This window comes from Saccoglossus kowalevskii, chromosome 15 (genome assembly GCF_978046115.1).
Source record: "Saccoglossus kowalevskii chromosome 15, keSacKowa6.1, whole genome shotgun sequence".
Taxonomy (NCBI): domain Eukaryota; kingdom Metazoa; phylum Hemichordata; class Enteropneusta; family Harrimaniidae; genus Saccoglossus; species Saccoglossus kowalevskii.
In genome coordinates, this window is record NC_140655.1 from 22,391,813 (window position 1) to 22,409,773 (window position 17,961).

General features: G+C 32.3%; 1 protein-coding gene across 3 annotated transcripts in view; it reads right to left on the reverse strand.

Annotated features, from left to right (window-relative positions):
- Nucleotides 1-17,961, reverse strand: part of LOC102808460 (kazrin-like) — a 61,275-nt gene that overhangs the window by 37,110 nt on the left and 6,204 nt on the right. Inside the window, exon 1 of one of the 3 annotated variants that reach the window (XM_085490575.1) lies at nt 7,831-8,053. The exons of the other annotated variants lie outside the window; for them this stretch is intronic. Coding sequence (XP_085346701.1) covers nt 7,831-7,852 — 22 coding nt within the window. The 5' untranslated portion in view covers nt 7,853-8,053. Of the gene's footprint in view, nt 1-7,830; nt 8,054-17,961 lie in introns of those variants that run through there. 3 annotated transcript variants of the gene reach the window in all.

Here is a 17,961-nt window from a genome sequence, read left to right on the forward strand (position 1 = left end):
GACTAAGTTGCCAAAATCACAAGATTTGGGGAGGGGGCAAAATGCAAGATAAAAGATGCAAAAAATAGAAAAAAATTTATAAGAATATTATACAATAATCAATCTAAATATTTTTTTTTAAATTGGAAACCTATCTGTCTTAAGTCAGTCAATGTTCGACAATGTTTTTCTCATTACCTTAGGCCAAGAGAAAAATTTCAAAAAATTTTGTCCAACATAATTCATACTTTAAATGCCAATAAATTTAAAATATTGTTATGTTTTTGCTACAATTTCTCAGTTAATTTTGGACCATTTTTTTTTTAATTTTAATTTTATATATATATATATATATATATATATATACACATCAAAATTGTTAGTTTTTCTATAGTGAAAGGTAACAAAAGCTGACTTATGGGTCCTAAAAAGGTTATAAAAACTTTTCTACACTTTTTTATAATGACTTGCTATGTAAAGAGAGATGGAATTTATCAAACATGGTGGAGGTTCAGGGCTAGCCTGATTGGACGGCTCAAGAGGTCATAAGGTCAACAGTAAAGTCAACAAAGAGTATGCTTGATTAGTTGTGCCATAGTACACCGAGGTGAACCAAATCATCCTCGATGGATATAACAGTTACCTGACCAATATCCTTCGGCAAAAAGCTGACAACTTGCCAATCAGTATTCACCTGGATATTTTTGTGTCAGGCATGAATTTTCTACTTTAAACATCACTGTGCTTTCTCCACTATAACTTTTTTTAATAAGCAAACTGCAAATGTTAACAGAGTATTCTTTGTCACAGAAAGTATATTTCATGGTTGGGTTTTTTAGTGTGACAGGGCTGGCATTACGGAAATTAGTGTGCATCAACAAGTCTGTGTCGATTACATGCACCAGATAAAGTAGCTTCTTCAATTTCATATCAAGATAACCCGTGCCCCCTAAAACCGATATTACTAATATATGCATATCCCACAATGCAATGTGGCAGTTAAGTCATTATGAAGGTGTGCACCCCGTAATCAAACCTGCTTTCGTCCCTGTTCGGTCGATAGCTTTGGCTTCCACATTGAGTCAGATAGGGGTCAAATCCAGGTAGGATTTTAACTGGGGAGCTATGGGTCGGGTCGGCATGACAACATCTACAGTATCATTAATACTTGATTTATCGGTCCTTCCTACCAAAAACCCATTCATGTGCCGGTGAGTGAAACAATTAAGTGATGCAGTAAAAATCATCCCATACCACCAGCAAACAGGTGTAAAGATGTTTTCAATTCTCATGCTAATACTACTTAACACATGAACACAATATGTACAGAATATTTAGAATTCCTTGCATAAGCACAACTTCCAAGTGTTTCTATACTTGCACAATGCATTCCATCATGAACGTAAATAAAACTAACAATCTTAAATACCAATATGGACATCCTGTCTAGCTCTTACACATAGCACACTTTTATAACAACACGTATTTGCATATTTAATCACAAGGATCGAGAATTTCAGGAATTCGTTATGAGACCAATTCAGACTACTGTAGAATACTTTATTTTCGCTTGGAATTTATTTTCGCTATTTTCGCTGAAGGGATGATCCCGTGAAAATAAAATCCAGCGAATATACTTTTTTTCCTATTTTTACATTCAACTTATCAAAAATCAGTGAAAATAAATTCCATACAAAATGCCCAAAATACCTTTTCAGCAAAAATAAAGTATTCCACAGTATATTCTGAAAGGGAATCACCTAAAAATTATGTTTTGCATACAACCTAAAACAAATAACACAAAAGACACCAAAATACTGTTTTCAGTTCAAAATAAATTTTACTATGTACAGTATTTAGGCCTTGAACTACAGAATCCTTGGGGTAGCGTATTTGAAAGCTGATCAAACAGCTTGTAAGAAACGTGCACAAGTAGGTCACCAGGTGTGGCAATACATGTTATTAGAATTTCTTAAAGTCGTATTGTCAACAAAAATTAGTTTATTTTTTTAATAATTAATTTTGAGTAACATGGCCAAAAATCAAACCTGAAAGTTATGGCATTCATAATGGTTATAAATAATTATTTGGTTTTGAATAAATGGCAAGTTTTCAGAATACAAAAGCTTATAACTTGAATTTTCACCAATTCATTTGTGGCGTTTCGTGGTTCAATGAAAAAAATGTATTAAAAATATAACTGCCAATCACAAGTTATATTTGACCTTTGAACCCAAAGTCAACTTTTTGACAAATAATTACTATTTATTTTATTATTTTCAAAATGTTGAATGTTTTAAGACCTGTAGCCAATGGGAGATTATGTTCACTTTGATCCAAAAATAAAGAAATTATAAAAAAAGATTTAAAATGGCATCATTCAAAGAGTCAACTAAGGACAGACACAATTTTAAACTCAAACTATCAAATTTAATAATGAATCATTATGTTTCCTGATTGGCTAATTGATTAGATGCCAGGCAACCAATGAGAGACAACCTTTTAAATGACTCATAACTCAGAGCCAGATTCAATGCATACAGGAGGTATGTATATGAATACATTATGTATCGAAGTGCATTGGACTCATCACAAAACATGAATTATTCAAGTGAGGTCGCTATTAACCGACATTACACGATAAACCCTTCATTGTCTCGTTATGCTGTCACAATCTTTATATTCACAGCGGAAACATCTGAGGTTAACATGACCCACTTCTTGAACATTCCAATCTCATATAAGACACTGCAAAGTGTTTCTTGCAAGAAAAATAAAACAGGGAACAACGTTCGGTTTACACCACGGCGTAATTTAAACTTATAAGTGGCTTTAAACCAGAGAAATATGCCAAATGTACAACAGTGGCTTGATGTACAAGGTCAGGTTTGAACTTCAATGTTATGAGGGTGCCCAGTTTCAAGGCCAACTTTGATATAGAATATCAAAAATGACTGACATTCTACTTTTTAATAGTACTATATGTATTGTGTTTTATGACCAACATGTTATTGCTGTCGTACATGTTTTTTAAGGATGAAATAAATGTATAATTATTATAAGAATACATGTAATATTTGGAAGATATTTCTATGGAATAATATATGGAAGATATTTCTATGGAATAGTATATGGAAGATAATCCCATGGAATATTATATGGAAGATATTCTCATGGAATATTATATGGAAGATATTCATATGGAATATTATATGGAAGATATTCCCATTGAATATTATATGGAAGATATTCCCATGGAATATTATATGGAAGATATTCCCATGGAGTATAATATGGAAGATATTCCCATGGAGTATAATATGGAAGATATTCCCATGGAATATTATATGGAAGATATTCCCATGGAATATTATATGGAAGATATTCTCATGGAATATTATATGGAAGATATTCATATGGAATATTGTATGGAAGATATTCTTATGGAATATTTTATGGAAGATATTCCTACAGACTATTATATGGAAGATATTCCTACAGAATATTATATGGAAGATACTCCTATGGAATATTATATGGAAGATATTCCTGTGGAATATTATATGGAAGATATTCCTACGGAATATTATTTGGAAGATATTCCTATGGAATATTATACGAGAGAAATTCTTATGGAATATTATATGGAAGATATTCCTATGGAATATTATATATGGAATACCCCTATTGGCTCTACAGGAAGCGCATCTCAAGGTGCATATAAACCCAAAATTGGACAACAGTCACCTCCAAAATACCACAAATGTGCATTTCAGATGCCTGATGTGTCTTCAATGCCAAGCATGTCAGTCTTTACAACTACATGTGTTAGATATATCAAAAATGTCAAACATGTATATTACTTCGCTGTTGGCCATACCTTGCCAAATATTATGAATTTTTGATTGAAAATTGGTTAAAATTTATGCAACTAAACTCCATGATGAGGAAACAAAAAAATTCTGATAGTAGGAGTGTGCATATCAGACTTTCAAAGATTCATAAGTTTCTGTATCTAAAACATGTTAGCTGTGAACATCAACTTATAATTCAAAGGCAGACGTGCTTTCATCATACATAGCAAGTTTTTGTGACCCAATAATTGTCAGTTAATGAAATCATGATTATTTTGATCTTCTTCAAAGCATTTTTGATCGAACAAGAGAATTCTACTCTTGTAATAACAGCAGTGAACAATGGCACTGACACATTGCACATGTGGGTGGAGTTTGTAAAGTTGATGACTCAGCATAAACACAAGGTACATGCATAAACAAAGGATTAGAAGTCTATCCTTCCACATCTGTTCATTTTTATTTCAATAATTCAATGCGTTACATGCCCCTTTTCAAATGCATGTACTGTGCAGTAAACCGTTAAATTCGAAAAAAATTTAGGGCATTGCTAAGGACGAACATCAATTTTGCACTTCGCAGTGTAAGTGAACTACAGTGAAATGTTCACTGAGCAGATTTTCTGTATCTAAATTGCCGTTCACTTGGGATGAATTTGGACAAAAGTCGCAATAAGTGAATATGTTAATTAAATTAAAGATTTATACTAGGATATATGAAATTGATCACTGTGACTTTAAACTCTGTTTGAAAAAATTCATTATTCTCCCTGACTAACAGTAACTTGAATTTGTAAATATGGCTCCCTGCTCAAAATAATTTTTTTTAAACACCACCTTTACTATCACCATGGGATGCATCTATCAAATGCATCTAAAACTTTGAGAGTTGGTGATGGTTTCTAATGCCTAATAGCATGCACATTATGGAAACCTAAAACTAAGTGATCACCTCAAAGCAACATTGTGCCTGATACAGGCTCTAAGCAATGTACTGGTATTTTCTCATTATTTAAATAGCATGTAGATTTTAATGCATATGTAAATGACAATGGTGTATCCATATTCGTACCAAGTCATATTTTAACAATCCAGCATTCAACAAATAAAATTTTTGACTACTGTAAAATGATTAATTTTCACTGGGTTTAAATTTCGTTGATTTACCATTTCAGGCATATTCAGTGGGTTTTATCATTTAGATAATGTGTTTTATGCTAAATTTTACATATTCACTGTGTTTTAATTTAGCGCATTTTCCAGTCAGCGAAATAAGCAAAATTGAAACCCAGTGAATATTTGACCCCTTTACAGTATAAGTACACAACTATTGGAGATGAGCTTGTAATAGAGCAACTACATTAGTAAATTTTTTTTCTTTATTATACAAATTTATTAATAATATTTAACAAGAAGTAGTAGTGAAAAATATAGATATTAAAATAAATAAATAAATAACTGCAAATACAAAAACTACAAATACAAAACAAAAGAATTTGAATTGTCAATGTAATTTGGTAAATCGGCAGTGGATTTATGATAGTTGCTGTTGTTTTAAAACGTTCCAATGTGTGACTGTGGTTTTTTTAAGTCTATCCTCAGGTTTCACATAATCAGCTATTTCCTCCATAATTTCAATCAAACTCAAGCAGTTTTGACCTTGAAATTGGTTGTCTACTTTAGTTCAAACCCTGGAGCAAGTTTTCTGTGCAAGTCAGGATTGCACTTGGTCAGCTTCTGATAATATGTGATTTACATACTATGTACATAAAATCAAAGCGTACCAGATTAAAACAGTACTGTGTGTAATGTCAACAATTCAACACAGCTCCACAGTAAAACCATGCATGTACGTGGATGTTATTTCAGGCGTTCCAGCATGTTACCGTGGTAATTGATGCTCTAGGCTAAATGAACAAGATCTCACAAATCCTAGGTATAAAGGGTTGACCATAACAATCTCAGGCAAGGTTATTTTTTTTAAATAATGCACAGAAAACTTAACGAATAAAATAAAAAAAAAAATATAAAAAAAAATATTTAAAAAAAAATTAACATATTTTTAATAGAAGAATCCAAAAAATTGTTATAGCAACTAAGTGAAGGAAAATTATAATTTTGATACCATATCTCCTTTTCAAAGTATCTAATAGTCAGCCCCTAATGCACAAACAGAAGTCTGGGAATGATTTACTCATCTAGTCTGAAGCACAGACCTTAGACTGAGACTAAGGCTAAAAATCATTACCGGTATACTATAAAATACTTTATTTTAGGTGAAATTTATTTTCACTGAAAAGGGTGTTTTGTATGGAATTTATTTTCACTGATTTTGATGTTTTGAATACAAGATATAGGAAAAAAGTATATTCGCTGGATTTTATTTTCACTGAATCATTTATTTAGCGAAAATTAATCCTTTGTCATATCGGACTCCAAACTACGTTGAGTTGTTAACAGTGTTCTTAACAAATGTTTAACGTGTAGCCGAATCAGCGGATTGTCATACGCCAAACTCCTCACCGCTCCGCTACAGTACACCTTTCGTTAAAATTGGTAAACGGTGGTTACACGATTGATGGCCATGAACTGTCAATATTATTAGAATTAGAAAATAGCTGTATCATTGAATATCATCAAAAACACTGAAATACATGTATGGTTACCGTATTTGCTCTAAGAGAAGCGCACGTAATCCAAACACTGTATTAAATAAATGTATGTTGGGTCATTAAAATAACGTATGACTCATTCTATCCATAGACACATTTCTGCATTTAGTAAAGCACATACTGTAAAATGACTAATTTTCACTGGGTTTAAATTTCGCTGATTTACCATTTCAGGCATATTCAGTGGGTTTTAAAGTCACGGTTTTATCATTTAGATAATGTGTTCTATGCTAAATTTTACATATTCAGTGGGTTTTAATTGCGCATTTTCCAGTCAACGAAATAAGCAAAATTAAAACCCAGTGAATAATTAATCCTTTTACAGTACACTACTAATTTTGTGTTATAATGGTAACTGTGTTTCTGTTTAGTGGTCTGCACTTGATACTTGCATACTATTGAAGAATTCAGCAGAAGTAACTTTGATGTGTTTTTTTTTTTGAAGCATGTGTAAGTGCAAGCTGTATTATAATCTGTGTTAATATTCAGTGAATTTTACATAATAAATCACAAAATTAAAAAAAAGTTGAAACCATCAATTTTCCAGCCAAACTTTTGGTACAAAATTTATGTGTACTTCTATGAATATTTCTACAATATCTTTGTTAATTTGGGACTAAATGTACATAATTTTCTATAGGCTAAAATTCCTAATTAAAATATTAAAAAAATTCTATAAATAAATTATGCAAGTTAATTTTGTGAGAAGTGATGCAAGTTGACTTTGAAACTAAAATTATTAATTGTGATTTTACACAAATTAAACAAAAAGTCTAAATAAATTTTATTAAATCATGAAAATGAAAATAGATATCAAAATTAATATGTAAATCTATACTATATAAGCAGATAATCTCGTTCAAATAAACACGGTAATACTGATCTATCAGCAAATCTGAATTGCAACGATAAATCAGATTTAAAAAAAAAAAAATTCAGATAAACAGAATCAAGTAGTAAGCCAATATTGTAGACGTAATAATACAAAATTGTGGATTCTGTAAAAATAGGGCAATGTTGGGGGTCATCCTGAGTTCACATTTTCAAACGTTCAAAGCAGGTAGGAACAGTCTGTAACACGCTGTGACCCAAATAATAATTACAATAACAATTGTCAGGCACTGATATTAGCTTTAATACGCTGTGAGCGTTCACAAATGTCTCACAAATTTGAAAATATACATATACACACTGCTCAGCCAGAAATCTCTTTAACATTATTCATTGTCTTCACTGCAAACAAACAGTACCAGTTACAGCAAGTCGGGTTAAATATTAATATTTTGAATTTAGATTGAATGAATCGGTGAAAAAAAACGACCTTACCTTCAGAGGCTAGCTGTTCCATGACATGTTTTCAACGATATTTTAAAGTAGCTGCCTGAGATTTCGCCTAACCTTGAAATAACCATGAATATTCAGCTTTTTCATAAACAACCATCCTGAAAGTAATTTCCCCCCTAATTCTCCTCCGTCTATTTGCAGAGTCAATCTGTGTGTGTACTCATCGATGTACATGAACATGCAACCTCCTTGTTCACTGGGAGGTACTAAACATGGTTTCCTTAAAAGACCCCTTAAACTGCTGAAAACTGAATACTACAAGACCACTTAAGTGAATAGAAATTCATTGGTTGAATTATTCATTAAACAATCCATTTATTGATGGGTGGGGACAACTTAGAAATATACATGTACTATTAGAATGATTTTTTTTTTTTTATTATGTGTGTTTTTGTCCCTTTTTTTACAAAGCACGCAACAGATGAAAGATAGGAGGGGAAAAAAAGAAGAAAAAACAAATATACTTCCTTCTACTGGAATGTCAGAATTTTTGAGTGGGCGACACGAACAATAATAGACTGGGGGGTGACATGGGTTTAAATTAAATAAATCACAGCAACCCTTGCCTGTTCTCTTGATTTGACAGGAAGTGACATCATAAAGCCATTATGATGGAAGTCTAACAGACAGAAGCCCTATGATGATTATCACATGTATTGTACAGATGCTTCCTCCGTTGTGGGTGGGTTTAAGATTTTTTTATATTTATATAAATGCAATAAATTAATGAATTAAATAAATCATTATTCAAGCATGACAAACATTCTTAAATACAAAATCTAACCTTAATTATCTATATTTATAAAAATGTACTTTATTATTATTAAACTTTATTTTAGTATGAGAGTAAATATGAAAAAATACACTGAAAAAACAAAACAAAATTTTAACTGTTTTTAAAAATACATCATATTTCTATACGATTTTTTTTTAATTATTTTTAAAATTTCTTTTAATATAAAAAACAAAATTAAAATTACAGGTTAAAAATCTCAGGAATTCAGAAAGTGATTTTTTATACTCAGTCCAACGGAATGTATAAACCACATCAACACCTCAAACTGGACCAAACTTGTTAAATATGTCAAAGGTCATATGAGAATAAATGCAAAATACCATAAAGAAGAGACTTGCTTCTTACAACTTTGTTATTCTCACTCTTGACAATAGTGTAGTGACTCGATTGCTGACAAATATTCCAAATAAAACAATGACGGACAAAAGGACTATAAAAGAAAGTTGCATTACTGGGAGTTGTTCCGCTTGATGCTTTACGGTTGACGGATTGCATAATAATTCATTCAAAAGAGTCTATAGGTCAACGACCCTGTGGTCAATGAGGTACTACGAGACCAAAACAATGCCACGGTTGGTTAGGTTTAGTTGACACTTAAATCAATGAAAAACAAAATACTTAAGTTTTCAAAATACAACAAAAGAAATGTGAATCAATAAGCTGATATCTTAATAAAATTGAGGATTTAAAGACTGACTGAATTTAAGATTGGAGTGTTTGAAGATTTACTGATTTAAAAATTTACTGATTTGACGATTGGCTGATTTGAAGATTTAATGATTTAAAAATCAACTGAATTGATAAATAATAATTGACTGAATTGAAGATTTACTGATTTGAAGATTTAATGATTTAAAAATCAACTGAATCGATAAATAATAATTGACTGAATTGAATATTTACCGATTTGAAGATTGACTGATTCAAAGATTGACTGAAGGGTGAATTTTTACTCCAAGTGATTATAAGCAAGCCCATTGTGACTAGAAATATTTCTTTTGAAAATATATATTTAAAAATATTTTCACGCTCAATAATGTGCTACTGTAATGTACTTCATTTTAATTATTTTTAGATGAGTTGAATGTAAAATACAAGAATAAAGGTATAATCACTAAATTTTGCTTTCACTGAATCATCCCTTCAACAAAAATAGCAAAAATAAATTCCAAGCAAAAATGAAGTATTTTACAGTATTCGCATTTGATGATGATCAATTTTGATGAAGTAAGGAAATCTCAACACCATATTCTTCTCTGAAAGATTGTTATTTTGACATTGAACTAAAAAAAAAAGACAAATCCAAATAAAAAAAATAAATCATTTGTTTTTGTAGCATATGTTTGATCTGCATCTTTCAAACATTACGCAGAATCCCACAGTAAACGGAAAATAACCTATTTTCTGCAATAATGTTTACAACTTGACCATTCTTGTGTTAAAGAGGGATTGGTAGCTTTTGATGACAAAACATTTTAAAATCTCAAATTTAGCTTAACGTATAGCCTGTCTAGACTAAGTTTTAAACTAGTAGTCTTTCAAAAAAGGGAAAGGAAAAGGCATATGGAGAAAAAAAAATAAGGTTCCTGTTTCCTTAAAACTAAGTCTTTCGGGAAAAGTTAGACTCAGGAATAACTTTGTTCAATACCATCCTTCTGATTTATTTTTTATCAAGCCCCCCCCCCCCCAATACCCAAAGGTACAACCCTTAATTGCTACATGTAGGCGTTCTTCTTTTATAGGATTTCCGGGTGAAACTAAAAGGAATCACTTCTGTATCTACTAACGGAAATTTTGATGATGACATCAATGAAACTAGAATAGACACCATAATGCTACAAGACAGTACAGTTTATTGCGGACAGGTCACAGGTCAATCATGGTTAGAGGATATTTCCCCTGACCCATGCTACCATGTCACACCTTCAACACATAACAGCACAGTGTGTATACCCTTGGGACAGACAGTTGAATATACATGGCTATCTAAGTAGTTTATTTTAGTCATCATTAAGTTTAATAAGAAAAGATCCACAACAAATTCACACATGGCTTTAAGAGCAATGTTAATCTACTTTTCACAACCAAATTTGGCTCAAATTGTTTTCTAATTCCAATATTAGATAGAACTGTTTACACATTACATTGTTTTTTATATCAAAGGTTGGTTGTTTTTGTCAACATTTGTGTTAAAATGAGACACAAGTTCCAAATTAACTCTTAAGCACTGCAGTCGACTTGTAAAACTTTTCACAAATAATAAAACCTAAATTTCTCAAAATGATGATAAAACCTGTAGCCAATAAGAAGTTATGTCCAATTGATGCACAACTATCATAAACAATGATAGAAAAATATATAAAAGTAAGCAAAATGTGGCAATAACATTTTAGCAGGAAAGTAATCCAAGGCACAGACTAGAATTATTTTAGTACATTTTCCAGAATTAGTTGCAGTACTGGATTACTAGAAATGTTTACTTTACCGGTAATTGTTCCTTACACTGATGTATAATTTTGTCATCAAAACAAACTATCAAGAACTGTTCTACATAAAATATATCCAGTAAAAAAACTGATTTATTTGAATTTATTGACTTCTGAACTAAGAAAACAAAATATGGACCACCCAGCAATTTGTATGTGTCTACCACCTGTTTTTTCAAAATGGTAGCTCAGACAAGTTGTTACAAATACAAATATAACGTATATACGTTTATACAAATTCTGTATAAACAGATATACCGGTAGTACATGAATTGAGCATGTCACAAGGGACTATTAGTCAGGTATCAATTCTGGACACTTAGTGTCTGTTCAGTTTAGCTTCTGACTTTTTAAATTTGGTTATTGCTAGTGTTATTTATATTTCACCACACCAACATTGCCACATCTAGGAATACATGGCAGGCCTATACAGCCATCTCTCTATTAAACGGCAATATAATGACTATCCCGACACCAACAGAGTTCTGTCAAACGCACGTACTTATGGACCATAACTAACTTCCACCCAAAGCTGCATACATTAGTGAATAAATCCTGGCCTTGGCCTCGCATTACCTAAGTTTGTAATCGGTCAGGTTAGAGGTTGACACTTGTGTTGGTGTTCAACCCCTGAAGGTAGCTTTTGAACTTACCGATTTGGTGTCTGGAATGCAACTTCACTATAGATGATCTGACATTACCTTAACAGGTGTAAATAAAATTTCGCACATACCACACTCGATTTCTCATGCCGTAAATTATCATGCTGATCACGCTGAAGAAGCCAAAAATGTTGTTTTGAGAAGGAGTCATATAAATCAGTTTCAGTAACGCTGTCGACTGTTATAAATTGGAGAGCGGCGTTATCACTCGGGACAAAGAGATTGCCGATATATTGTAGAAATCTAGACTCAGGGTCAACAGAGGTCAGATGATGGTTTAGTGATTGAGTGCAGTCAACCCTGTCGGGTCTATCAAGAAATACTCTTACTGTAAATCGCTGCCATTTCAGGAGACAAGGTTTCAGGAAAATCCAGAAATATCAAAGCATTGAACATTTGAAGGGCAGTGTTTATATTTTTAATTTTCATAAACGACATTTTGTATACATGGGTGCATATCGAACATGTGTCATATGACGACCAATGCCCTTTAACTGGGGTTCAACAGGTTATGTGTGCCGGCCAGGACATTCGATTGTGAAATTTTGCATCCCTGACAAATCTTTAATTTAACTAAAATTATAGATATTAGTAATAGATAATAGATTACACACAAATAAATGTTTGGGAATATAGAACTTTTAAGGAAAGTGTGTCTTCTTACTTCAATAATTAACACTGTACTCAATTCACTAATACTAAAGTTACAGTGAAATTTGCAAAATTAATAAAAACACAAAAACTTTTTGCATTTGATGGTTCGGTTCTCATTAACACTAATCATATCAAATCTTTGAAAACTTTATTGGGAAGGTAGAGTTTGGGTTAATTTCTGTTGTTGACAGCTACACATACCCGATCAGTGTAATAAAGCTTGCATTCATTATTCTGATGTGCAAAATACCTATAAATTACTCAACATAAAAAATGCAAAATTTGATGATTCTACAGAAAAACTCTGGTGAAATTTAAAGAATGAACAGTATGTACCTGTGGAAAATAATCTTTAGAAACACTGGACATTGGATCAATACTTTATTTTCATAAAAAAAACACTATTTCGGTAAATGTACATTGCATGCAATTATTTTCACTGATCAACTGCATGCCAAACCTAGGGTATAATGTACATGTATTGTAATGGAATTTTTATATCTTTACTTTTAATTAATCATATGAATTTAAATTCCAAGCAAAAATACATGTATGTAGGTAAACTGCACTATTTGTACAAGCAAATTAGATTGTATATATTTGTACAAACTATATGGTATTATTATTTAATACAAGGACCATCATAGAATGTTTTTATTCGGTACAAAGTATATTTTACATGACCTAGTAGTCTTCAGCTAAGTGAGCTTGTTGAAAAAACGTCAAGTAATCATGTCAAACAGATTACACTGGAAAGTACTTGTCAGTAAATTCATAATGTAAGCAGATTCTTTGTACCAGACATAGATTCTATTGAGTGAAATTACGCACAAAGAACTGATCGTAGACACACCACGGCAGATCTGAATTCTCGTAGACTGTGAGAAACTGTGTCTGGTATGCGTAAAACTATTCTTCATATATCAAGTGAACTCAAGCGACAGGAACGGTCTTAGATTTCAAGCAATGGCTATACGGGAGCTGCCCGTGTTATTGCATGTACTATATGTCCAGACCATTTCCACATACAAGAATGTTTAAATTAAAAACGAGACAAAGCCTACCTTCTGAACCTAGACTCATCAATGAAGGCTCCATGCTTAAAACATGCCACAGAAATCCACGTATGAGGAAATCTAACTAGGACTCAGTCAGCATTAAAGTTTTTTCAACCAAAACATGCACCGGTTGTGTGAGTTTAAAACATCACAACAATGGTAACACATTTACAGTGGGTGTTGCCCGAATTGGAACTGACCTCAGTTTGACAGCAACCGCCACTTTCTCTCAGATGCCACTTTGTGTGTAGTCATTTATCCAGGGATCTCCACTGAATAGACCATTCATTGTGTCTCAGTACAAGTGTAGCAGTACGCCGTAGCGACTAGTGGTTGCAAAGTTTCAGCATAGTAACATGGCGAAATAAAACCAACTATCGGCACATACATGCAAGTGACGAAAATACAGAATTTTAATGAATTTGCTTTTTTAAAAGTTAAAGCCACTTTACACTGCCACGTTATAAAAATGTTGTAACAAACTAACAATACCGGTACACGCTAAGATGTACATACCTTCCCCAGTCATAAGCATATCACTTGGCACTTTGCCAATAAATCTGTCAAGACTGCCTCATGAGGTATCCGTGCACCTCACCTCACTATAGTGCATGCACTTGTAATTAACGCATTCAATAATCCAGCTCTGTTTTGCTCCACACAATAACAGGCAAAAGGTGTCAAACCATACAGTTAATCATTTTACTGGCCTTTAGACAGTACTGTAATGGATCGTTGCAGTTTGACATATATAGCCCACTCCCCGCTAATATTTCCAAATTTTAAAAAAAATGAACCGAACAAATAAAACCCTCAGACAGGCAGAGAGTGTGACCACAAGGTAAGAAACTGACTCAGCGGTACAATGAGTTGAAAACGAAGACAGAACAATGTGGGGGAGTAACATAATATTGTAACTTTACTGCTTCTTTGTTGTGACTGCTTATGGGTATTGCAAACGTCAAATGAGTCTAGTAAGCGACTTTAAATACTGGAGTCTACTTGCAAGGTACAATTGTATGTAACTCGTATTACTGTTTTAATCTCTGAACAACACATACAGTGACGCAGTGTGCATGTGACCACCTGCTCTAACAAGTATTTTGGGGGAAGGGGACAACTATGTATATATAAAGCGACACAGTGCGGAATCCCCGCAACATGTGTGGTCAAAAAAAATGCTGGTGACCATTTTAACCCTAAATGACCAATCATAAAGATCGATTACACAAGTATCATTATTGTCGACCATCTGACAATAAGCACAAAAGACTCCACTCTCTGGGAACATATATACATGTGTATCTAAAAGTGTTCTGGACTCCATTAAAACAAGAGACTTCGTTTTTCGTTTGTTTACATCAAATATATGTTTCTGGTTTGCTGAAAAAAATAAAGGTACGATGATGCATCTTATTTTTCTCATTATTTTATTATTGTGACTTTTTGAATACTTCATTTCAACATCATTTTTTTAACTTACAACAGATTACTGACCTTTCAATCATATTAATCATACTGTGTTCTTAGCCATTAGCTAAATAGCCATTAGCTAGTTGGCCATTCGCCAAATGACCATTAGCTAAAAAACACTAGATAAATAGCCATCAATAGCTAAATAGCCATTAGCTAATTGGCCATTAGCTAAAAAACACTAGCTAAATAGACATTAATAGCTAAATATCCATGAATAGCTAAATAGCCATTAGTAGCTAAATAGCCATTAATAGCTAAATAATCATTAGTAGCTAAATAGCCATTAATAGCTAAATAGCCATTAGCTAAAATAGCCACTAGCTAAATAGCCATTAATAGCTAAATGGCCATTAGCTAAAATAACCACTACATAAATAGCCATTAATAGCTAATTAGCCATTAGTAGCTAAATAGCCATTAATAGCTAAATAATCATTAGTAGCTAAATAGCCATTAATAGCTAAATAGCCATTAGCTAAAATAACCACTAGCTAAATAGCCATTAATAGCTAAATAGTCATTAGTAGCTAAATAGCCATTATTAGCTAAATAGCCATTAGCTAAAATAACCACTAGCTAAATAGCCACTAGCTAAATAGCCATTAATAGCTACATGTAAATAGCCATTTGCTAAATAACCACTAGCTAAATAGCCATTAATAGCTAAATAGCCATTTGCTAAAATAACCACTAGCTAAATAGCCATTAATAGCTAAATAGCGATTACCTAAAATAACCACTAGATAGATAGCCATTAATAGCTACATGTAAATAGCCATTTGCTAAATAACCACTAGCTAAATAGCCATTAATAGCTAAATAGCCATTTGCTAAAATAACCACTAGCTAAATAGCCATTAATAGCTAAATAGCCATTAGCTAAAATAACCAATAGCTAAATAGCCATTAGCTAAAATAACCACTAGCTAAATAGCAATTAATAGCTACATGTAAATAGCCATTTGCTAAATAACCACTAGCTAAATAGCCATTAATAGCTAAATAGCCATTTGCTAAAATAACCACTAGCTAAATAGCCATTAATAGCTAAATAGCCATTAGCTAAAATAACCACTAGCTAAATAGCCATTAATAGCTAAATAGTCATTAGTAGCTAAATAGCCATTAATAGCTAAATAGCGATTAGCTAAAATAACCACTAGATAGATAGCATTAATAGCTACATGTAAATAGCCATTTGCTAAATAACCAATCGTTAAATAGCCATTAATAGCTAAAATAACCAATCCCTAAATAGCCATTAATAGCTAAATAACTTTTAGCTAAATAGCCAAGTAGCTAGGGAGAGGGAGAATGACCAAAAGTGGATCTCCCTAATTGTCTGTTTAGTATGAATTACTAAAACAATACACACTTTCTACAGAAAATGGTTTATTTTCAGATTTAATTCTATAAGTTTGCTATGACATTGACACATACACACATGTAGAAAAGGTTAATTGAAATAACATTCTTCAATATAAACCATGTTAAAACTTCTCAGTTACATGGATTACACAACAAATATTATAGTTATTGCTTTAAGAATACTTTTTCAAAATATCAATGGATAGTCAAAGATGAGAATACCATAAAAAATATCCCAAAACAAAAAATCTACCCTTGCTACACAATTATAAGACTTCACCCCATGACTTTAATGCGTAAAATTTAGCGTGAATCACAGCTCAGGTGCTCATTGCAAGGTAGAATCTCAGGTTTCAGTAGAACCACAAAATTGTTTCTTGTTTGACCTTGACAGTGTTCTCATTGTAATGCCAATGTTACATTGTAATATACCATATGTATACAGTTGTCATGTACACACGCACAACACATGCCAGGTCCACCATGGTTAAACAGACAACTAAAATGTATATTATATTTATTCAGTACCATTGGCCATAGGCCATAATGTACACACTTAAATGTAACACAAATAAATAAATAGATCGTTTGACAAGAAAAATCACTGCTACTGCTTGTCTGAATATTACAAACTTATACTTCACCTATGAATACCAAATTAAATTTATATTTCAGTTAAATTTCCCTCCAACAAACTATGACGTTTTTGTAAAGAGTAGAATACGTATTTTGCAAGATTTTGTATTGTATGTGTATTTTCAGATTGCAGTAGCAAAATAAATTTCCATTCAAGCGCTGGGCAATAGTAAAACTTGTCTATAAAACGAGTTCTAATTTCCTCAAATTTGGGGCATTGTAATAGAAAGTGGAACTCGTTTTCAATGAGATTACAACCAAGAGGACACACTCTTTGGTCTAGTGGTATTTTCTAAAAACACTTATACACAACTAAAATGTAATAACTCTAATTATGTTCAGGGGGGGGGGGGCAGTCAGAATTTATTACCACTGTTTGTTTTGAGTAATCATTCCTGTCTTTGGATTCTACTAATTAATTTTAAATCCGTTGATGGTCAATTAAAGCCGATGGGTATAGAGTAGCATGTTATGGTCACTACTTTTAAGACCAGAATCCAGTGCTAAGCTATAGCTTAAAAGGCGGTGGTTGATTCGCCGCGTCGTGTTTGATATAAGACTCATAGCAACGTGTACAACGCGTGTAAAATACATTGTTTGTTTACATGAAATTCGAGCACGCGCTGTGCGACAACCACCGCTCTTTAAAAAAAATTATATTAATAACTGCATAATAACTCATTTTTAATTCAAAATGGCCGCCAAGGTAGGACATAACGCAAATAAGAAATCACAGTCATGGTTTCCAAATAAACAATTTAGCTAGTGTGCCCATTTTTTATTTATCTGGATTTCGTCTGTCAATTGCTAAATTATCTTTTGCCATGAAAAATAGCAAAAATGTTTCTCTATGCTGTTACATTTTCTGCATTTTTGCAGAATACCACATACTCATATCATTGACATCATTGGTATTTACATACTGTCTCGTGCATAACCTACATATGTGTACATGTACATAAGTAGGCAATAATTGT